Source organism: Dicentrarchus labrax, unplaced genomic scaffold (genome assembly GCF_905237075.1).
Source record: "Dicentrarchus labrax unplaced genomic scaffold, dlabrax2021, whole genome shotgun sequence".
NCBI classification, from domain to species: Eukaryota; Metazoa; Chordata; class Actinopteri; family Moronidae; genus Dicentrarchus; species Dicentrarchus labrax.
In genome coordinates, this window is record NW_026136707.1 from 13436825 (window position 1) to 13460061 (window position 23237).

The 23237-nt window shown below is 40.3% G+C and overlaps 4 protein-coding genes across 12 annotated transcripts in view; all 4 read left to right on the forward strand.

The window, feature by feature from the left end:
- Positions 1-4122, forward strand: part of kif13a (kinesin family member 13A) — a 36483-nt gene extending 32361 nt beyond the window's left edge. For 4 of the 7 annotated variants that reach the window (XM_051406782.1, XM_051406786.1, XM_051406784.1 and 1 more), the window contains 2 exons: positions 544-1753; positions 2491-4122. In XM_051406782.1, the coding sequence (XP_051262742.1) occupies positions 544-1753; positions 2491-2624 (1344 nt within the window). In that variant the 3' untranslated portion in view covers positions 2625-4122. The remainder of the gene's footprint in view (positions 1-543; positions 1754-2490) is intronic. The other 3 variants (XM_051406783.1, XM_051406787.1, XM_051406788.1) reach the window with 1 other exon arrangement.
- A 2531-nt stretch (positions 4123-6653) lies between these two features.
- Positions 6654-12292, forward strand: rbm24b (RNA binding motif protein 24b). 2 transcript variants are annotated; one of them, XM_051406821.1, is made up of 4 exons: positions 6654-6969; positions 7307-7469; positions 7700-7754; positions 10647-12292. In XM_051406821.1, exons 1-4 carry the CDS (start codon positions 6799-6801, stop codon positions 11005-11007), a joined length of 750 nt encoding a protein of 249 aa, XP_051262781.1. In that variant the 5' UTR covers positions 6654-6798; the 3' UTR covers positions 11008-12292. The 2 variants fall into 2 exon arrangements, with proteins under 2 accessions (XP_051262781.1, XP_051262782.1); XM_051406822.1 differs by having other exon boundaries at positions 6655-6969; positions 7307-7430.
- Positions 12293-13722: 1430 nt separating this feature from the next.
- Positions 13723-18237, forward strand: grinab (glutamate receptor, ionotropic, N-methyl D-aspartate-associated protein 1b (glutamate binding)). Of its 2 annotated transcripts, XM_051406820.1 has the most exons (8): positions 13723-13883; positions 14552-14774; positions 14811-14989; positions 15072-15175; positions 15608-15808; positions 16121-16249; positions 16352-16495; positions 17449-18237. In XM_051406820.1, exons 2-8 carry the CDS (start codon positions 14581-14583, stop codon positions 17599-17601), a joined length of 1104 nt encoding a protein of 367 aa, XP_051262780.1. In that variant the 5' UTR covers positions 13723-13883; positions 14552-14580; the 3' UTR covers positions 17602-18237. The 2 variants fall into 2 exon arrangements, with proteins under 2 accessions (XP_051262780.1, XP_051262778.1); XM_051406818.1 differs by having other exon boundaries at positions 14552-14989.
- Positions 18238-18292: 55 nt separating this feature from the next.
- Positions 18293-23013, forward strand: LOC127367342 (speriolin-like). Its single transcript, XM_051407104.1, has 4 exons — positions 18293-18545; positions 21706-21915; positions 22005-22129; positions 22164-23013. Exons 1-4 carry the CDS (start codon positions 18386-18388, stop codon positions 22647-22649), a joined length of 981 nt encoding a protein of 326 aa, XP_051263064.1. The 5' UTR covers positions 18293-18385; the 3' UTR covers positions 22650-23013.
- The last annotated feature ends 224 nt before the right edge of the window (positions 23014-23237 follow it).

Sequence of the window (23237 nt, forward strand, 5' to 3'; positions counted from 1 at the left end):
AACAAGTCGCAGTGCCACTGTAGTTTTAGTAGTCTGTGTAGTACTGAACATGAGATGAAATCCCTCCTACCTAATACACCGGACTCGCATATTGTGTACATATACATTCCATTATTGTGGACAGAAGAAGAAAAACACTTTTTTTTTAGACAACTATACAGTCAAGAAAATGTTATACAAGTGATTACAATATGAGATAATTATAGCCTTGATAATCCTTATTTTTAATATGCCTAATTTACTTATTTCACACTTCCCTCACATTATGACATTTACCTCTCTCAACCCCAACATCACCAGTGAGGTGAGACCAGTAGATTTAAACCCATACATGAGTACTACGGTGCACCCTAAAGCAAAGTTAAGAAAACACATACATTATTCATACACTATGTTCATGTTCCATCATCACATTTTGTGCCATTTTTCCATTGTCTTCATTCACTTTACAGTGTTTATAAAGGCTAATGTTCCAAACAGGCTTTAGCTGACATCATGTCTGGTGGGATGTGTCTTTTGTCCTGCTTCTGTTGTTTTGATAAGCAGGACTCTGAGGATGAGGAGACGGATGTCGACATGACCCTGAATCTCGATCGGGGCCCTCAGGAACACAGCAGCTTCCAGCATTATATCCCCGAGGACTTTGCAAACTTTGAGATCTACAATGCTACTTTGGAGAGCCAGGAGGGGTTTCTGTCCTCCCGTTCTGACTTGAAGGGAAGCCGGTGTGGAGGTGGGAGTGGAGAGAGAGAGGTGCCTCGAAGCCCCACGGCCAGCAGTTGCACTAGCGGCTATTTTTCACATAGTGCCTCCAACGCTACACTGTCAGACATGCCTTTCAGTGCCAGCGAGAGCTCCGACCACCTCAGCTGCAACTCCAGAGAGCCCCATGATCCTCTTGGCTGCCCTGCTGGGAGAGGCTGCACCCAAAGCAAAAGTGTTTCTGCAGGGAGTGAGACCCAGCAGCCTCCCCTCTCAGCAGGTGGCGTTCAGGATGTGCACAGCCACCCTGCCTCCTCTCCTGTCAGAATCCCTAATTGCACAGACAAGAAGCAAACATTCCCTCTGCCTCACAACTGTGTTCTCAGTGCCAGCCAGGAGTTCACTGACTTTAAAGGGGCTGACGACAGTATTGGAGAGGGTGACTTAGCACATTTTACAGAGGGATGGGAGCAGAAGGGTTTGGAGTTCTCTACAAGCCAGAAGAAAAAACCTGATAACATAGAAACATGTGAAACTGACAATGAGCACTCCTCTGATGTCTCTGATATTATCAACACATCTGTTCCTGAAAACACTTCAATAGCTATATGCAAATGTCCAAATAATACAGGCTCTGTCAGTGTAGCTGAGTCCTGTCCTAACACAACTGTTTGCACTCAAGTCAGACCCCCACTGTCTATGCCTGACAAAGTCCCAGCTCCATCTCTAGCATCACCATCCCCGGTCACACCTTTACCAACAGCCCCATGCTCTGCCCCAACTCAGCTAGCAGGAGGAGAACCTCCAATCCAGGAGCCTGCCCAGGGAGATCTGCCCCACGGGAGTCCCTGTCCCAGCCCAAACCCCAGCAGTGCCGAGCCCTCAGGTGATTCCAGCGGAGATGAGAGCACCCCAGTGGCTCAGCTTCCTGACTGGATGGCCCCTGGAGAGCAGGTGTGGGTGGGGAAGAGGAGAGGAACAGTCCACTATGTCGGAGGGGTGGAGTTTGCGAAGGGGATTTGGATTGGCGTGAAGCTTGATATGGCAGTGGGTGAGTAGAGCTGAGGAATACAGTACATATATGAGTCGATTTTAGTATGTATTGAGGTGATTTTGAAATAGTGTCATCACATGGTGTGTCCACCAGAGAGCACTGACAAGTTTATTTTTCAATCATTCCACTGAGTACATATCTTGGTCACAATTCATCAACATTTTAAAGATCCTCATTAAATATGTTTGTCTATGTTATGTTCTTAGAAAAAAAAACATATATCAACCAAAATATTATAAGACTTAATTTAACCCTCAAATATAGATATCAGTACCAATATGGCCAGATTAACCCACAATGGGGCCATGGCGGTGTTCATCGCCTGATTGTGGTAATTTGGTTAAACACAAGTTATTTAGGTATTTAGTTATTTAATTTTGACGACACAGGTCCCCTCTAAAAGACAGATAATGATGCCTTAAGGCCCGTATCAGTTCAGGTGATATTTTGTGATTCTAGTGGTGCCTATTCTCAAACACGAAGATAAAGATTCATTTGGAACAGAAACCAAATAATGAAAAGTTCATGTAGGAGGCGTATGCAAGAAAAAAAGTTAAATCATCTTAGCTTTGTTGTGTGGGAGTCAGCAACAGACTGGTAATTAAACCCTGAGTATTAGCCTCAAAAATCCACTATAGGCTTGAGTGTTTAATATAGATAGCAAGTGATATGCTTATCCCCTTGTGTATTAAAGGTCCAAATGTGACGCAGTACTATGATTGATCTTCCCACAGGTAAGCACAACGGGACTGTCCAGGGCAGAGTGTACTTCCGCTGTCCCCCAGGCCACGGTGTGTTTGTGAAGCCATCTCGTCTCACCAGAGGACCACCATCCATGGACACAGAACCCCAGACTCTGATCAGATAGGACCCAAAGAAGGATCGGCTCTCTGAGGAATGGCAAGGACCAGAGGGCGGTCCTCAGATCGGGCGCCTGTGGGTGAACAGCGGGTTGACTTGTCCACTCAAGTGATCTGAGCTAATGTGTTCTATAGGTGTGTGTCTGCTTTCCTAAAGCATATCTGACCTGTGCATTTAATGAAGGTATATCCTAATTACTGTCCACTGAAAATTCACTATGCACATATCTGAGTTTTCTATATGGTGATATTTTTGATAGAGAACTTCACTTTTAACTGGGAGTCCATATGGAAATATTACCCACATACATTTTCTTACATTGGTTTCTGAACATTATATATAATATTTTTGTAAGACAATGCATCCTCCCCTGAGGCTCATAGTGGATTAATCTGGGATATGAAGATTAAGAATGTACTACTGTTAATAAACATTGATATTTACATCAATAGGATATGTCAGGGGTAACCAAAGAACTACGGTTCCATATCTGCTGTTATGAGTAATATGTTATTTTTCTAATGTACGTATGTGGAGGCAAACATTATATATCTGTGTCCAAGTAAAGCTTAGTGCCATATCTCTAGGAGTAATGCCACATACCCTGAACGGAGGACAAGTCTGCAAAACCTGAGTTGCTTTCAGTGTTTGAATGCAGTTATCATGTTAAATTATCCTGTTGAAGTACTGTAACACTGTGGAGGAAATAATCCCCATCCAGCATGAGACTGTTGCTGTTTGAATGCTTGCACTGGAAAGGATTCTTGGAGAGTTCACCAACTGTCTTCCATATTGGACTGATGACATTTTTTTTTTAACTGAACTGACTGAGAAACTGAGTGTGTCATCGCTTTAATGCGGGGAACAAAGCAGCAAGGCTTTGTCCAAGGCCTGGATATACTGATGCCTTAACGCCCTGTTTCCATAAAGGCAGGCACATAGACCCCAGACTACTCAATGAACTCTATAACAAGTTCACTGAGTTTTAAACTAACTAACTGTATGGACCTGAAACCTGTGTATGTATATCATGATACCCAGAGGCATTTAAAATGCCATCCAGCCTCGCTGACTGACTGACTGAATACCTTTTTAACTGCATTTTATATGTTAACTGACTGATATATAACACTACATGTTAAAAGGTACTCAATAATGCATTTTTTTTTCACATGGAGGATTGGGTGAATGGGATCAGGTTACAGAAGCTGGTGCAAAAGTAGTTTTAGAGTTGTCCTATGAACTTTATTTTTATGGAAGTGGTGAACTGTGGAACTGACTAGAAATAGTTATATATCAGAGCTGTAAATTCAAGTAAATGAAACAAACCCAAGACCTTACTTTAAAGAAGAGAACAAAGCTGCTCTCCCTCATAAGGAGTTGTAAATAGAAATGTATTTGAACATAGTATTTACACTATTATAATGTACAGAATTGTATTTATAATGTATCTCAAACTGTTTTAATTGGTACAAAATGTTCTAGAATAGAACATTTACAATCAGCGTGCTGTGTCGACTCTTCATTTGGTTCATTCAAGCTGAACTTGTTTGCATATTTTAGTAGGTTTTAACAGTATAGCATGAGCATACATAGTATTCATTTTCTTGTGCTTTAATAAGAGATCAGAATACATTTGATGGATGGATTTTTCTCACAAAGCGCTATTCTCTGCAAGTGAATTTGAATTTCAAGATTCACTGTGGCCTAAAGGCCTTAACAATTCCTTTAACAGCAACATCCACTGCAGAAGACAATTTCTATCATTTACTAATGTCAGGACATTGTCCCACTGACAAACATGTTTCTAGCACATGTCCAAATTAGTCTTATCTAAATGCAATAAATATGTCATTTTAAATGCAATCTCTTTTCAAACTCACTCTGATTGTAACATTCTTGGTCAGAGGTTGGATTCCTATGTTGCACCCAGGAAAGACATAATGGTAGCACACACAGATGCACACACAGATTTGCAGGAAAAAGTTCCAGCAACACTGGAACTTAAGACTTTGGTTTAACACTACAAACAATATACTGGGAAGGCGCATCCTGCCTAAGATCTAACTACAGGTTCTATTCCTAGTTCTGTCGACCTTTGCTGTAATAGTACGCAGGAGCCCAGCAGGGTGGAGGTCACCTGTCTTATTTTTTTTGTTTTGTGGTGCAGTTTAGCCAAGATTTTAAAGACTTTAATATCCATAATGTAACACAGCTATCCACACTGTGCTCCAATTTGACAAAACAGAAACTACCCTATGTGCTAATGCAGTGGATCTCAACTTAGGGTCCAGGGACCCCCAGGAGTCCTTCAGAAGGTTTCAGGGGGTCCCCAGAAAAATGGGAATATTTTAATTTCTCTATTATTTCATTGACAATGCATTACCCAAATGAGAAAATGTATATGTGTGACTATTCTGTTTGTAGGTTTAATCCGCCAACCTACAGTATAGACAATAATTAAATATTATCAGACATGGATCCTTGAGACTACATCTTATTAAATATGAATCCCTGGCCTAATGTGTGTTATGTTGGGGGTCCTTGACACTAAAAGGGGCGCCTGGATAGCTCACCTGGTGGAGCTGGTGCCCCTTGTGCCGGGGCTGAGTCCTTGCTGCACCCTTTGCTGTGTGATGTCCCCTCTCTCTGCAGGGGGGCCTCTTGCTTATCTTCAGCTGTCACTTTCAATTAAGGGCAACAAAAGTAAAAAAAGAAAAATAAACATAAAAAAAAGAAAGGGGTAATCTGCAGAGGAGTTTGTTGTTACTGGAATTTGATTATGTGTGCATACATTTTCAAAGACTTTCCATATATTTAGTCCAAAATATCCTACATCAAATTATGTTACAATGGGTTGTGTATTACAAAAAAGGGCAAAAATGAGCATGGGGTGTGATTCTTTACTACATATATTGGAAGAGATGTCAACAGTGATGTTTGCTCTACTCCCTGGTTTCTTAATGTCACTGGCAGATGTATGGTCCCCTGGATCTTGTCCCCTCTCTGACTGATGTAAAGGTAAACAACACAAACATGTCGACATGTTGTGCCCTATAAATGATGCAGGCACCTGCAGTACGCCAATCACTGTCAGTGTAGTTTTGCAAACACTGACAAAATACATTGTCCTTCCTAGTTGTCTTATTATAAGCAGGTGGTGCCTAAGATGTCACATTTGAGTTACATTAACTTAATTATAGTGCCCCCGTGGGGTCAACTGGTGTAGTTTTTAAAAACTAATATGAAATAACCATAGCAACAGCTAGGCAACATATGCATCTGTCAATATACAGTACAGTGATTAATTAATTGGCTTGTTCAAATTAGTTTTTTAAAACAACCCTGAATGCAAAACGTTTTTATGAATAAGCAGGTTACTTAACTAATGAGAGACTAATAGTACTATATATATCATTGAGAACACTAAAGTTCAGTCTTAGGTACTTTTTATGGGAATTTGTGGGTTTTAGCAACCTGGGGCGAGTCACATTGTACAATTCAAAGACGAAATTAATATTTTAAAGGCTTATTGCTGTATTTTTAGTTTTATATTCAATCCCCTTTAGGCCAAAAACAAGGATTCAGTAAGCCTATTTCCCACCAGAAAGTGGGGGCTTTGCAGCATTTAGACCTTTGTGTTGGGGAATGAAATGCAGAGGAAATATTTACAGTAAATGGGCAGTTAACTGGATAAAAAAACTTTTGTTAAAAGTTTAAAAGACTTCATTTTTGGCACATGTTTACTACTTACTGCACAAATGAAACACTATTTGACAAAATCCTTCTTAAACTTGCCTTAACCAACATGTATTTTTCTGTGACTGGCGTCAACTTCATCAGGAAGTAAGAAACATAAGACATACATTTTTCTATTCTGACTTAGCACAGTGTGTCCCCTGTCACTATTTTAACAGCTGTGCGACAGTAGCCTGAGCACAGTGTGGTGGTCTGGATCTGGGTGGAGTTAAGTATCCGTGTCGCATACTGACAACTGGGTAACAAACTAACAGGTGTCCTCCTCCTCCTCCTCCTCCTCCTCCTCCTTCAGATCCACAGACACATCACTGGGGGTCTGCCTGTCCGCGCCGCAGACTCTCTCCCTCAACTCATCTGAACGCGTTTCTCGACTTTCTCTAACCTCCAAACTTTCCAGGAAGTCACTTTTATAATATCTCCAAATGATGCACTCGGCACAGAAAGACACCACGTTCACCAAGATCTTTGTGGGAGGTCTTCCTTATCACACCACTGACTCAAGTCTCAGGAAATATTTCGAGGTGTTTGGAGACATCGAGGAGGCTGTTGTCATCACTGATCGGCAGACGGGGAAATCCAGAGGTTATGGATTTGTAAGTAACAACCTGTGGTTTAGTTTTGAGTTGCCATTTTAAGTTGCTCGCACACGTGCACGGGTCGATTGCTCCGTGTATCGGTTGATAGCAGAGTCGATTGTACTGTTTTCCTGTTCTGTGTGACAGGCAGGTTTGAAATAGGTCATTTGCAGCTGTTACTGTTTGCAGAGAGTTGACAGTCAAGACTCTGAACCACTGAATTACTCTAGATGGACCAAAAAAAGATCTTAATTGACAAATAATCTATGATTTTGTGGGTGCCATCTCTGTGACCACACTGTGAGAAGTAAGAAATGTCCGTGAAGTCAATGGAAAAATGTGCTGTCTCCTTTAGGTGACCATGGCAGACCGGGCCTCTGCTGACAGAGCCTGCAAGGATCCCAACCCCATAATAGATGGCAGGAAAGCCAATGTGAACCTGGCCTACCTGGGGGCCAAGCCCAGGGTCATACAGCCAGGTGAGGGACTGGACCACGGCTTTAACTTGGATCATCAAGGTGGCATACAAAGACATCAGCTCAAATGTCTTTACACGCTCACACATATGAACTCCATTAAATTAATGCAATTATTTTTGATGAAAGTAGTAGATTCGATATTGAGAATTGATATTTAGATGTTGTAAGCTTTCAGACTCAAAAACACTCAATTCAAAATAATATCCACTGCATCAGTAGAGAGTTACAACTTCAGACAAAACTATAACAAGTGTCTGTTTTCATTCTAGGGTTTGCATTTGGTGTGCCTCAGATCCATCCGGCATTCATCCAAAGACCTTATGGGTATGTTAAAAACTGCATAAATGTTAATTTCTTTCACAAAATCTGCTATTGTCTTATATGATCTTACATAATCTGTTTTTAAAACATGTTATTTATGATTGCCTCCACCTATTAAATCCTGAATGAGGACATGTGAGTGTTGATATGTGCTCCTCTGCTTGGCGTTGACTGTGAAGGAAGTGAACAATTGTCCCCAGCCACTACAGGACTTGACTTCATGTTGTTTATCTCTCTCTGATCTGACAGGGTCGGTAACGGTTAAAATAGCTGATGAAGGGACATGATGATTTGAGGAATAGCTGAGTCTGCATTGGGCAGAGCACTAAAGTGTTACCTGTATACTCTGACATACACAAACGAATGGTGACTAGATGCATGGAAGCCTTCTGTTTTTTCTTTTTCCAGTTTTCCATAGTACATAGATTTGTGTGTGCCTTGTTTTCAGTATGATGTGGTGTTCAGCTTAACTGTGTGCTTATTTCTACTTGCAGTGGGGGGGGGTTGCAGGAGGTTATGTGCAGATTTTTTTAGTTTTGATAGGGAGCCGTAACTCCGTAATGGGGTGTTGGTGATTTTCCCTTTTTAATGATTGATTTGTGCTTTAGCCTGTGGTTCATTTTTTCCCCCCGGTTTCTTGTTAACATTAAGTTGATCGTGTTTTGTTGTCAAAAGGGGGCTGATGATCACTTACAGACTTGTGTTGAAAAAATCTTGTGTTCAAAATCGATCCCCTACAACAAAACAAACACTGGCTTGCATGCTGGACTTTTTTTTCTGTTTCCTTACCCATAATGCTGTGTTGTTGTTTTCGTTTTTGTTGTTTTTTTTCATTAACCCATTGCTTTCAATTGTAGCTTACATCTACAGGTATACGATACTGAGCACTATTTTTTATTTTTCAGAGAAATTCAAAATATCCTCTGTTTTGTATTTTTCATTTCATTCATCACTCCCAGTGGCTGTCATTAAACAGTAACATTAAAATGTGTAGAGGGAATGAACACAAGTAGTGTTATCATCACAGGAGAATATGTTTAATTGCCCCCATGTTGGTACTTTATTAGCAAAGCTACAGTTTCATGAAGTAAGTTAACTGATAAGGTCAAGACTCCAAATTAAAGCTGGATCGCTGTACTTATAAAAGTTAAATGTTATCTAACTATAGATGTGATCATGGGTTCATTGTTTAGCTTTGCAATACACCATAAAAGCCAGTCTATCTATCTATCTATATATATATATATATATATATATATATACAGACAGACTTAAATGTTCACTGCACTATAGGTTGGAGACAGAATTCTTAGCCGGTCTCTTAGGCAGCAGCTGTTGGCTACAGTGATCTCCACGGCCTCTCAAATTCAGATGGAAAATGGGAGTCACTCAGCAGCGCTGTTAATAATGTATGGCACAGACAGGGCCGCTCGGCTGTGGACAACAGGTGGGCCGAGCCATGTGCCTGTGAAGCCTTTTGGTTATGGGCTGGGGGATTACCCATGTGTCCTGGTGATTTACAAAGCACCTTTATTTAGCTCTCCACTTGCAGAACCACAAAATGTCCATCCCATCTCTTTCAATAGAGATGGCTTAAGTCAGCTGTGCCCTCTGTGCGCTTGAACTGTTAATATTAAAACAAGGTCATATCACAAAGGAAGGATACCAGCATGTTGGTTCCTGTCTTGTCAAGCTGGAAGTTATACATCTAACTAGGTTTCCCATGTTTAATGCAAGAATTAACATTCTTTTGTAACATTTTCTGTGATCATTTTGCTATAGCACAAAAGAGTTCTCTCTTCTTTAAAGCAGTGGATCTAGCATCCCACTTTGTAACAAGGGCAACATTTTGTTCAACCAGGACACCTCCAGTCCCACAATAAAGAGGTAAATTCAGTTAAGTTGCTGAGGCCTTAGAGTGGCGTAGGCAACTATTACAGTTGACGAGTGCCCTGCCATGTGTTACTGAAGGAGAAGATCAGCTTGTCCTTTGGAGATGACAAGGGTAGCAAAAATAGCTTGCTTCCAGCCTCCCTTGTCAGTCAAGTTGGCGTGTGTATGTTTGTGTGGGGGTGTATGTCTGTAAGGAGGGGGAGGGGGGACTTGTCTATGGACAGATATAACAGTTTCACACCTGTTCCTTAAATATATTTACTGAAGGTGACTTTAACATCAGTTTAAGGTGAAGTCAAAGTTACCCAGATACCCAGGCTTGTATTTATCCATTTATACTCTGGTCTATATACAGAATATTGCTCGTCCGGTGGAGATCACCTACACTTATAGCATAAAACAAATAAACACAACATGGTCTCTGCAGAACCTAATACAACCAAGCACCCACTTGATAAGATACCGTACAGTTAATTCACTGCATAGCCATTTTTTGCCTTTATGAGCTGCTCCATTTTAAAGAATCTAAAAGCCTCTTTTTTGCCCTATATGTTTGTGTTTAAAGACCTATTAACATGTGTGGGCATGCCTGTATATGTGGTGTTGGTGTGACAGTATGTGGACAGAATAATGTCCTCTTCTTTTCTTGATATGTTGTGGTGGTGTGCGATAAGCTCGCATTTTGTCAAATACCGTTTTCAGTGAAACAATGGGTGCAGAGCTGGGCTGTGTCTTCTCTTAATGCCTTACTGTATTTCAGATTCAGGTGCTTTTTGAAATTAAAAGCTGCGCTTGTGTTTCTTTGTGGTTTTGCTGCTTCCTTAACTTTTCATTCCTAGGTAGGGTTTTTCAGTTGTTAATGAATGGATTTGCTGTGTTCTGAGGACTGGATTGACGTATTTGTGGCGCCTGCTTTTCAGTATTCCAGAATTTAGTTTCAGCGTTGGAAAGATTACTGGCTGTGGCTCCGCTTTTGACCCCGTGTGTATTTGTGTCCTACAGAGTCCCTGCCCACTACGTCTACCCTCAGGCCTTTGTTCAACCCAGTGTGGTGATCCCTCATGTACAACCGTCTGCTGCTACAGCAACAGCTGCTGCTGCCACTTCCCCATACCTTGACTATACTGGAGCAGCCTATGCCCAGTACTCTGCGGCTGCTGCCACTGCTGCTGCCGCCGCCGCTGCATATGAGCAGTATCCGTACGCGGCCTCACCAGCACCAACAAGCTACATGACTACAGCAGGGTACGGGTACACTGTCCAGCAGCCGCTCGCCACTGCTGCCACCCCAGGAGCTGCCGCTGCTGCTGCCGCCTTCAGCCAGTATCAACCTCAGCAGCTCCAGACAGATCGCATGCAGTAAACCATGAAAACTGCCTCAAAGGAGGAAAACGGGAGAGGTAACCACCGCCCAGGAAGAGGATGAAGTTAGAAGGGGGAAGACCGTAGGGGCTGAACGATGGTTGTCAATTTCAGGTTTTAACTTATCAGTCCTTCTACCAAAGAGCCTGACGAAAATCACCAAAAATGACAATTGATGAATTACTGTATATTTTATTCAAGAGCAGGAAAGCAGTATTTTGTCACTATTGAATATATATATATATATATATGAATATTTAATATTTATTCAGCAGGAAAATATTTAATGTTAATTGAAGTAGACTCACTGGACCTCATGTCAACCATTGCTGAATTTTGTATATATATTGCAGTGGAATTTGTATAAAATTCCCAAGTGCATTCATGTCTTATGATCAGGTTTCTTCCCGATTTCTCTGAAAACAAACCAAAACATTTGCATACACATGAGAACAGTATGTTACGTCATCATGCAGTTTTCAGTATTTCATAGTTTTGGACCAGTATTTTGTTTGGTAAAGCTATGCAAACATTGATATAGAAGTCAGTGTTTTGTTAGGATTGTTCTATTTTTATAACTGTTTGGAGTGAGATAGATTAGACACCTTCAACTAGTTCCCTTTAAGATTTATTTTCTTGATGGTACATAAGACAAAATGCTGAGGTGACAGCTGAAGCTGGTAAAAGCACTCATTTTTCTTCCCTTTTTAAAATGCACGTCTAATAAGTTCAGCAAAAGGGAAGAAATATTGTTGAATGTGAATCTTTCATTTTGACGATATGTTTCATAATGTGCCTTTGAAATTATGCTATTTATGTATTTATTATGGAGCCTTACAGTAATAAACCCTTTACTTTTGTGTTCATGTGTTTAGTATGAAGCCTACACTAGAACATGCCCAACATGTGCTGCTGTGTAATGATCAAGAGCATATGAAGGTTGTTCAGACTTGGCTTAATAAAACAATACACTGTGTATAAAGAACAAAATATGAGTGAAAAGGTAGCAATAATAGTGAAGAAGAATTTTCTTTTTTTTTCCTGTAGATTTAATGTTGTCTCAAATAGATTCTTAATTCTTTAATGTCGCTTTTTATACTTGATCAGTTTGATAAAGGATGGTGTGAGAACTGTTCACTTTTTCATTTTTTTTCACATTTGATGTCATTAGACATGAAATGTTTTATAATGCAATGCTATCACCTGTTTTACCTTGCATTTTGTAATGCATGACTCAAAATAATGCAAATGTTTAATAAGTGAAATAAAAGGAAATTTACCTTCTGTGTTCTGTGTTATGTCAGTTTTGCTCACAGCCTTTAAATTGTTTGCAATCAGGTCACATGATGGTCACAGTTGAATACAAAGAGTAAAAAACTGTACTGTAACAAACAGCCAAATAATGCATGTATACATTTAACCAACTGCCAAAGACGTGCTCTGTGTGTCACTGCAGTGCAGCATATGAGTTGGTGTGTCACAAGTCCTACTACAATGTGAACTATAACTATTACTTGATCGTCATATAACCTATTTGACCTATATTAACATCTCTCAGCAAGAAACAGTCTAATTAAGTAACCAATATCAAACAGAGACGGAAACCCAAGAGGCAAGATGTGTCCAACATCTCAGAAGACCTGTGTCACTAAGTAATAATGAATCACACATTTTTGGAAACTGAGCTACACTTGAGACACTGCTAGAGAGTTTGGTGCTTGCCTCTGTTTACATTATAAATCAACGAAGATGTTTGTGTAACATGAATCCAGCCTGCCGTGACTCCAAAATAGTAAGTAGGTTCAGTCCCTCTTCCCACAAAACAACCACTAGTTGAAAGAAGCTGTTTGCCAGGTTTGCTCACGCTGACCAAATGAAATACATGCATCTACATAACCTTAAGTGTTAGACTATTTCTATATGTACATTTTCAATGCTAAAATTAAATTATATATACAGTCCATTCCCTCTGTCAGTCACGTGTTTACAACCCTTCACTACAGTCCGAACCAGTAATGTTGTTCACAGCTGTGAGGAAACTTGTGATGTGACCTGGGGTACTACAGAAGAGCAGGCAGGCAGCTGCAGGGTCTGGAAAATCCACTCTCTTGGTTCTTGAGACCCCCTCTGGTTGTCCTCTCAGGGTTTCTCTCCAAACCTGTCATCTTCTGACACCTGCTGGTACATGTAGTCAACACTTTCCTGTCACATATTTTACAAGGTACTATTCTCCCTGAGCCCTTTGGTTATGCTTTATTTATATCAAGTTTTGTGAATTTCACTCTCAGTTAACTCACGCATTTTAAACAGACTACCTGGAAGGACTGGTTTGACATGCTGCGTTCAAGTCATATGGAGTTGTCGTAATTCCGAATCTCCCACTGGTAAAAAGCGTTCACGGGGACAGCCACTTGTAAATATGACTGGAAAAGTCCGACTTTTCCGACGAATGGGATATAATCGAATTGGCGCTTTATACTTCTATGTCCCTACAAACCAAGCAAACACAGACGTCTTACGTTAGCCAAAGTAACGCGTTTAATGTAATTAAACAAACAAAAAAACTGTGGATATAGAGCTACATTGTCAATGCGCAGTATGTGTGCACTAGGTCAACCTTGTGCTCATACAGCTGTGAGCTGCCAGGTGGAAGGAACGATCTCATGTCGTTAAAATAGTTCTCTCTATCATTTCTACCACCTATACCGCACGGGCCTGAACGCAGCATCCCGCATCCTGGGGGCGCTGACGTAGGAGTTCCCTGGCAGTCAGGGTGAACACATTTCTTTTTGACGAAAGTGGAGCAGAAACTGCGAAAAATACCGCAGACTATTATAGAGGAACCCAGCTGGGACCGAAACGTTGATTGCAGGCAGTGTAAGTAGTTTTCACAGACCTAACATATCTTTTTTTTTTTTTTGTTTATCTTTGTTGCATCTCCGTTGTCAAACCATACTAGCAAACGTTATTGTTTGGAAGGGAAAAAAAATCATGGCCATATTGTTTTGTAGCGTTACGATGCTATGCTACTAAGCTCGTTCTTCTTCAAATAATTAGCAGTTGTATTTGTTGCTTTGACCTAAATAGCCCGTTGAATGTATTTTATGTCGGCTAAATGGCCGTTTCTTGACTGAAAGTGTAATTTGGGGCCTACACGATAAACCTCGAGAGTCCCTGTGGAAGTGAAACTCGGGAAAATGTAAATGCTTTTAACTGGTATCAACCTCAGGATCCCAAATCTGTGTTTAACCCCCCAAATATGAGATTCTAAATGTGGAAAAACGAGACAATGTCTACACCGAATGTGAATAATGGTTTTAATGAAGTTGATGATCGACGTTTCTCAATGATGACCGGAAGTCAGCATCGTAATGTGACGTAACAGCGCACCGCGGTGGTCCTGCGCTGTCAGCCGTCATCTGTGATCTTAACACTGATGTTCATTTGTACCTTAATAACCTGTCATGTGAATTCTCCTTTTTTTTTTTTTTTTTTCCTTTTCCTTCTATACAATTTATATCTATCCCAATAATCCGACACTCCAGCCGGTGTCTGCTCCCGATCTGAGCCGAAGATGACCACGGAGAAGACTGAATACACTCCGGTGCAGGGGGGACCCTCTCTCCCCGGGCAGCCAGCGTTTCCTGTCGCATTTGACATGAATATGCAAGGCCCAAACATGTTCGGAGGCCCTGCTGCTGGTGGTCTTTCTGCACCTGGTGGTTTCCCTGCCTCTGATGGTTTCATGGCCCCTGGCGGTTTCCCTGCCTCTGATGGTTTCATGGCCCCTGGTGGTTTCCCTGCCTCTGATGGTTTCATGGCCCCTGGTGGTCTCCCTTTCCTCCATCCCACTGCTTTTGGACCTGGTGTTCCCGGAGCTTTCGGAATGGCCCCAAACCCTCAAGGTGGCTTAGGATATGGCGCCAACCCCTCTTCTTCACCATATTCTCCACCAGGCCAGGGCCTTAATGGCAACTTCAGTGGTTAGTATATCTAACATTATGTGGAATTATATATTATATTGTAATTTTATCAATTTGATATTTCTGGTTTGTGCCACTTCAGATGATGTTTACCATCACGAGGAAGAGCCACCACCCTTTCACGAGAATCAAGACTTTGATTTTGGATTAGATAACAAGAGCATAAGAAGAGCCTTCATTCGAAAGGTAAGGAGACCGTGTGGTTGATTAAAAAGCCAAATTAATTAATTAATGGCTTGGTGTATGAGGTCATTGTAGGCAGTGTTTCAAACTAATGAGCAGGACTGCTTTTGGGCATTTACATTTGCTGGATTTGTCAGTAAAAGCCATTTTATCCATCAACTGCCAGGTTATTTTATCCATTAACTATTTCTCAATTGAATTTCCAGAAAAATATATTACACCACAAAAGCCTATATATTGATATGGTGTTACAAAATGTATATAGATGTTATCCATATTGTTCACTCTGACATAGAGACCACAAGATCAAATTGACTAACAAACAAACACAACCTAAAACATAACCTACTTGTGGGATTTAATCAAGTACTTTATAAAAAAGATAAACATTCTTTATTAACAATGTTGTCTATGTCTGCTGCCTCTTCCCTCCAGGTGTTTTTGGTGTTGACTGCTCAGCTGATGGTGACCTTCGCCTTTGTGGCTGTTTTCACCTTTGTGGAACAAGTCAAAGTATTTGTCATGGTGAACACCTGGACCTACTTGGTGTCCTACTTGGTATACTTTGTGTCAGTCTGTGTGATCAGCTGCTGTGGAAGCTTTCGCCGAAGACATCCTTGGAACCTGGTTGCATTAGTAAGCCTGCTCAGACTTTGTTTTTTTTTTTATTACAGCTCAGAAAGTACAGTGAGAACTGATCTAAAACTTGAGCTCAGATCACTTCCTTGTTATACAACATGATAAACATTTTGTATATGGGTTTTTGTTGATTGAAGTTTTTCAGCCAACAATCGTGATATAAAACTTCCTCATTCTTAAAAGGCTATACAGATTATATTCAGATTAAGCCTCACAAATTACCATTGTAGTGTTTCTTAGTAATGCCATGAAACTGCAGTGCACTCTAATGTGCAGCAGTGCTAATGTATTTGTGTTTCTTGTTTACAGTCTGTCCTGACTCTCAGTATGTCTTACATGGTGGGAATGATTGCCAGCTTCCATGACACTGACTCCGTGGTCATGGCAGTGGGTATCACAGCAATTGCGTGCTTTACAGTGGTCATCTTCTCTCTGCAGGTTCGTATCCATCTCTCCATGCTGCTTGTTCATATTTCATGTACATTGATCATACTGTGATGTGACAGTAACCCTAAACTCACTCTTTGCCTCCTCCTGTAGACCAAGTACGACTTCACTTCCTGTTACGGTGTGCTTTTCGTCTGTTGTATTGTCCTGATCGTCTTCGGCCTCCTCTGCATCTTCATCCGTGACAGGATTCTGCACATTGTGTATGCTGGACTGGGAGCTTTGCTCTTCACCTGCGTAAGTCCTTAAACGAAAAATTGGCTTCCAGCTTTACTGTTGACGGTGATGACAGTCGTCATCAGTATTGGCTTTGTTAAAAGTAATATTGAAACCTGTGCATTGGAATCAAGGGGGGCTGTATGAGTACAAACACAACCTCGAACTAAAAAGCTTAAAATCTGTACACCATTAAAACCTGCTACATAAATCCACAAATAGCACTGAGCAGGCTGTAAATTATGTATATTTTTTTTACTGAAAAGATTATGGCGCTGTGGTGGCTTGCATCTCAAACCTTGAAATACCTTTAAAGGTGGCCTGTGGAGTTTGACCACAGCATAGCTCACAGCATTGAAACATTACATTTAAACAGTTAAACATTAATGTCTTTCCAGAAACTGTTTCCCATTAATCTGAAAAAGCCACAAAAATTATATCAGTTGCTCTCATTTCTACTACTTTCTGCCTTAGAAATAATTCTCTATGAAAACTGTTGACTTTTAGGTGCCCTGGTATGCTAATGATTAGGGTGACCACATAAACACAAAGTCCACGGTTTGATTTCTGGCTGGTGGGGTTCTTTGTTGCATGTCATACCCCTCTCTCCCCCCATGTTTCCTGTCTCACTCCACTGGCTGTCAAAATACCAAAAAACTAAAAGGAAAAAACATTGACAGAGATCTGGATTATACCGAGTAAAGGGATATTGTTTCTGGAAAGACGCATTGCGGTTGAGTATTTCAAATGTATTTTTTTACTGGCTGTGAGTACCACACATAAATGTCAGCAGCTAATACTTGGAAACCTAGACAAATAAAACCAAACTCTGTATATGTAGATACCATTAGAAGTAAGTGAGAAAATCTCTCCAACTGGATTGTGTCTGATTTTTCATTTGAGTTACAACATGTTTTGGTGTTTAGTGTAAAAAAAACAAAAATTTGACTCATTCTGAATTTTTTCTGTTTCAGTTCTTGGCGGTGGACACGCAGCTGCTGCTTGGAAACAAGGAACTCTCCCTGAGTCCAGAGGAATATATCTTTGCTGCCCTTAACCTGTACACAGACATCATCAACATCTTTCTGTATATTCTTGCTTTATTTGGAAGAGCAAGAGGGGGCTGAGCAGGAAGAATAATGGATAGAAATTCTGCCAGAAAAGTGTTTTGAGTTTATGTCTGGAAGTGAATTCCCATAATCTTGATTTTTGTCTTGTAGTGTGCACTGATCACGTAGTTGAGTAATTATTTGCTTCACCCAGTGTAAATGTTATTTTTAAACATAATATAAGTAGATAGTCTGTGTTGTAGTTTGGGGATTCAATAAGGCTTTCTGAGGAATATGACCTGATGTACAAAACTTTTTAGGAGATTATATCTTATGCCGTACAGAATCATTGCTGTAAATATTTGACAAATTCTAACAGGGCTTTTAACTGTACCAGCAGAAGCAGTTTGATCAGCTGTCATGGAGATGAATGGTCTTGTAACCTCTGGAAAAAGCTTGTGGACCATGAGCTGGGATTGTTTTGTCAGACCTATAAACCAGCAGGGATGAGAAGGGAAACAAATTTATAGCAGCTGCTGAACTTGCACGTCAACAAAGCCATCACCATGACAACTGAGCAAACTACATCATCGTGAAGACTGATATGTATGAAAGCCCTAGAATAAGCTAGTAAGGGGGCCTTGAGTTGGGATTTTTGTCAAACTGCTATTTCCAAGGTAAAGAATAACCTAATAAAAAGGTTCTTTTCTAAAATTGATCTCTGTGTTTTTTATGAAGTGGAAGAATCCTGACAGAATCCCTGCAGAGAATTTTGCCATGTTGTGATTTGATATGCAATTCTGCCGGCGTTCAGCAAGTTTTGGTTTGGTTGTGGCTCAGCTGTGAAACTGGGAGCCCCAGTATGGACCTGGAGGAAACTGTTGCTGACTTGTTGTCTAAAAATGAACAACTCGGGCAGGAAAATGATCAGTTGAAGGCGATGCTGAGTGTAGTCAAGGAAAACAGAGACCTGAGAGCCAGGATGCAGAGCTTCAACAATGACACCCTGGAGGAATTAACAGGTATTGAGTGTTTTTCTCTACAACTAGATGGCAGCCAGGGTACAGTTCAGTTGTGTGGATGTTAAAACACATTTGTTAACATGATGAGCTGAGATGAGAGCTATGGTTAGTTTTGTAACCATATTTGCATTGTGTACCTATCATGATATACAGTAAGCATGTAGCCTACAAGTATAGACAGTCATAGATTTCAAACATAAACATTCTTAATGGTTCAAACTTTATTTGTAGCTGCAGCTGCAGGAAATAAACTGATCCAAGTTGTTTTCTAACAATGCAACTCAGAAGAAATGTTTTTATAGCATATAGTGATTCAACTAGATAGATAGTAACTTTTTTTTTACTAACTGATTTCAGTGTATCTTTGTAATGAGATCAAACAAAAAGCTGAAATTCTTGTGAGATTTTTTTTTTCAGTTTTCTAAAAATATAATGAAATTAATCATATATTTTTGGACAGAGGGATTACAATCAAATCAATATATCGCTGAAGCCTCAGGGTTAATTCATTAGAATAAATGTAAATATATATATATATATATATATATATAAACTGCAGGTGTCTTTTCAAATGTTAAGGGACTGCTGGCGTCATTATCAGAAAACTGTGGAAGATGCTAATAGAAAACATTTCTCGGATATTATCCTGTCAAACTGTCACAAGCCTCGTGTTTTGTTTAACACTATTGACTCACTTCTGAATGCCCCGCAGACTGCTGGTATGGTGGCGTCCCCTGCTGTGTGTGAAAACTTCCTGCACTTTTTTATTGATAAGGTCACTTCAATTAGGGCTCAAATCTCACCTTCAGTTTAGGACTCCTCAATCCCTGTGCCCTGCTCTGCTGTCTTTGACCATTTTGAGCCTGTGACTTTTTCCTTTTTTACAGGAGGTTGTTGGTCATTTGAAGCCCTCAGGTCCCCCCTCGACTATTTAAGGAGGTTTTCCTCACTGTAGGACCATCTGTTATTGCAGTCATAAATAGCAGTCTGACCTCAGGTTTGGTCCCTGAAAATTTTAAACATGCAGTAGTACAACCTCTGATTAAAACCTTCTCTAGATCCTGCAGTTCTTGCTAATTTCAGGCCTATCTCCAAACTGCCTTTCCTTTCAAAAATCCTGGAGAAGATTGTGCACAGTCAATTAATGGCCTTTCTGGAAGAACATAATATCCTAGAGGTTTTCCAATCCGGTTTTAAAACCCTGCACGGCACCGAGTTAAGAGTTTTTAATGATATCTTTTTAGCTACTGACTCTGGTGACTGTGTTATCCTTGTGCTTTTAGATTTAACTGCTGCATTTGACACAGTGGATCATGAAATATTGATCTCATGTTTGAAGCAGTGGGTGGGCATCAGGGGCATAGCACTGGAGTGGTTCAGGTCGTACTTGGCTAATCGAACTTTCTGTGTCAGCCTAGGTGACTCTGTATCCTCCTCTGCTTCTCTGTTGTGGGGTCCCACAGGGCTCAGTTCTTGGCCCTCTCCTTTTCTCTCTCTATTTGCTCCCACTTGCTTCCATACTTAGGAAGCACGGCTTTTCATTCCACTGTTATGCAGACGACAGTCAGATTTATGTGCCTCTTAAAAAGAAAAATGAATACTCTGTCAGACTGCTACTTAAATGTCTCGACGACATAAAGGCCTGGATGGCTCTGAACTTTTTAAATTTCAATGATAAAAAGACGGAAGTGATGGTTTTTGGTGGCACCACTGGGACCCCCCTTGTAGATCTGGGTTCCTCGACTCAGTATATTGAACCTAGCATCACAAACCTAGGGGTTAAAGTGGACCCTGAGCTTAAGTTTGAGAGTAAGATCAAGGCTGTTGTCAAATCAAGCTTTTTCCATTTGAGGCAGCTGGCCAAAATAAAGCCAATTCTATCAAGGCAGTAGAGACGGTATTCCACGCCTTTGTTACCACTCGGCTGGATTACTGTAATGCACTGTATGTGGGGGTTAATGGGTCCTCCATCGCCCTTCTCCAGATGGTACAGAATGCTGCTGCACATCTTTTAACTGGCACACGTAAACATGAGCACATTTCCCCCATTTTAGCATCACTCCACTGGCTGCCTATTCAATTTAGGATCCATTTTAAAATTATTTTATTTGCTTTTAAATCCCTGAATGTTCTTGCCCCGCCCTACCTCTCTGAGCTTCTACACCCCTATATACCCGTCCGCTCTCTCAGGTCAGATGATCAGCTGCTCCTGAGTGTGCCTAAAACTAAGCGGAAGCTCAGAGGGGACCGTGCCTTTCCTGTGTCTGCTCCTAAATTATGGAATGATCTGCCTCTGCACGTTAAACAGGCCTCTTCTCTGTCTGTTTTTAAAACCCATCTCTTCTCTGTGGCCTTTGACACCTAGTAAGATGTTGACTTTATTTACTTGATTTAATTTCTTATTTTGATTGCTTTTTACTGCGTGGCTATTATTTTTACTCATATTTTATGTCTTTTCATTTTATTGTTATTGTTATTTTATATGTAATTTTGCGCCTCATGTAAGCTGTTCTGTCTTTTATTTATGATGTCTTATTTATTCTCCTGTACAGCACTTTGGTCAACTTTAGTTGTTTTAAAGTGCTTAACAAATAAAGTTGTATTGGATTGGATAAATGTATTAATCTTGCAAAATATCCAGTATATATGCTATATATACATACATTACAGCTATTATCGATGTCAGTAAATTGTCCAGTCATACTGTTACAGGGATATATTTTGTAAAGGTTGAATGCATTTCTTTAACTTGGTTTGTTGTGGAGAATTTATATGGTGCTAATGTTTTTTTCCCTCCATACAATGTAATTCAATGTAAGCACTGCAGTAGGTAACTTTAAAAAAAAAAATTGGTTAGTACATATAGGATCTGTAAAATTAATGTGTTTAATTGTTAAAGTGGGCCTAAGTATTGTGTTGTTATATATTCTGATTACCACTCACTTTGTCATCAACAAATTCTAATCAAATGGGGAACTGTAAAGTAATGAACAAGATTAGCTAGATCAGAATAAAACATTATTATAATACATTAATTCCACAGTAATATATGATAAGAAATAAAGAGACAATTCAAGTAAAATCAGGATAAGTTCTCCAATAAAGGTATGTTTTAAGATCAGCTCTGCTCTTAATAATATCTTCACTTTATTTTCATCAGTTTGCTCACCCATAGGAAGAAAACCATCTAGTCTGTGTCAAAACACCTGCGATGAAAGACAATTCAGAAAAGACTTGCAACAAACAAAATTCAAACATGAACACCGGACCTCATCCCCGGTCGACTTCAAGTCTTTCATCCAAAACTCGATGCACATAGACACAAGTGGGTTTCAAAGCAACCAGGTTGATATTCCCCTCGAGGTCAAAGGTGAGTGACGGTTGACATGCAGACATTTTAGAGCAATGCTGTTGCCCAAAAGAAACTTTTTAAAATTTTATTTATTTGTTTTATTGCAGGTCCAGACAGGCTGCTAGGAGAGATTGCCTACCAACTGGATAGGAGGATTCTGTCCCACATCTTCCAGGGCCATAGGAGGCTTTATGGTTTCACGCTGCTCAATATACCAGAAAAGATCATAGAGGTTAGAAAGGGAAGACTTGTATTCATTCATCAAAAACAGGATTGGTTGGTTGTTGTTGCAGTACACAGATAGGAAATCACATCACATGAGCAAAGTTTTAACCTTAGCTTGTCATTTAGAAACCAAAACTGACCATAACATTCCTCCTGACTCACAAAGAAGTCACAAGCCTTACTTCCTCTTTCAGGTGAGTGCGCACCCGCTGACAGGGAAGGTAGACGAGGGCTATCGGCTTCATCTCACTCACAGGTATGCTGACCTCATGGAAAGCCTGCACCAGCTGGGGTATAAAGCAGCACTTCACCCTCCGTTCACTGAATTTATTGTAAACGCTTACGGGATCCTGAAGGAGAGGCCTGGTGAAAACAGCACCCAGTTGATGGATTACAACAATTCAAACTTTCTCAGGAAGCTGATAATGACCACAGCACCGAGGAAGCTTCAGAAGGACCTGCTGCTTGTTCTCACCTGCCTCTGGAACATGGCAGAGAAGGATAAGAAGCCTCTCCTTCTCTGGTAGACATGATTGTCCATCCAAAGAGGCAGCAATTCCGGCAAACTTACTTTGTACACAAATTGGAAATAAACTGTGATATTGATATGACACAATACATTTTGTGTGGCTATGATTTTGTGAACGCAGCCATTCTATAGAGGGTAAAACCACAAATAAATACACAGTTACATATTTGCTAATCCATACAGTATACCTTTTGCAAGTACGCATGGTGAAATTGAACAGCTAACTCTATTAAAGACATAAAGCATCAGTTTTTCTCAAAATGATGTAAACTTGTCATAACAACCATGGTTCAATAATATACTTGTGCAGTATAATTACATAATCTGTGAAAGAAATGATCAATTATGATATGGATGTACTATATGCCCCCTATATCATGGATCATGTACTACAGCATCATGAGTGAGTCATGGACCCAGCCTGATAAAATTAAACTTCATTTCACTTGAGGGACTAGAAGCTATTTTAGAGTCTGATATGGGCCTTCCAGTTCTTTCTCAATACAACATCTACTTTTCCACTGGGTGAAATAATCCTTATAAGCCTACTCATTTATTTATTCTGCAGTAACCTGATTATGGGCTG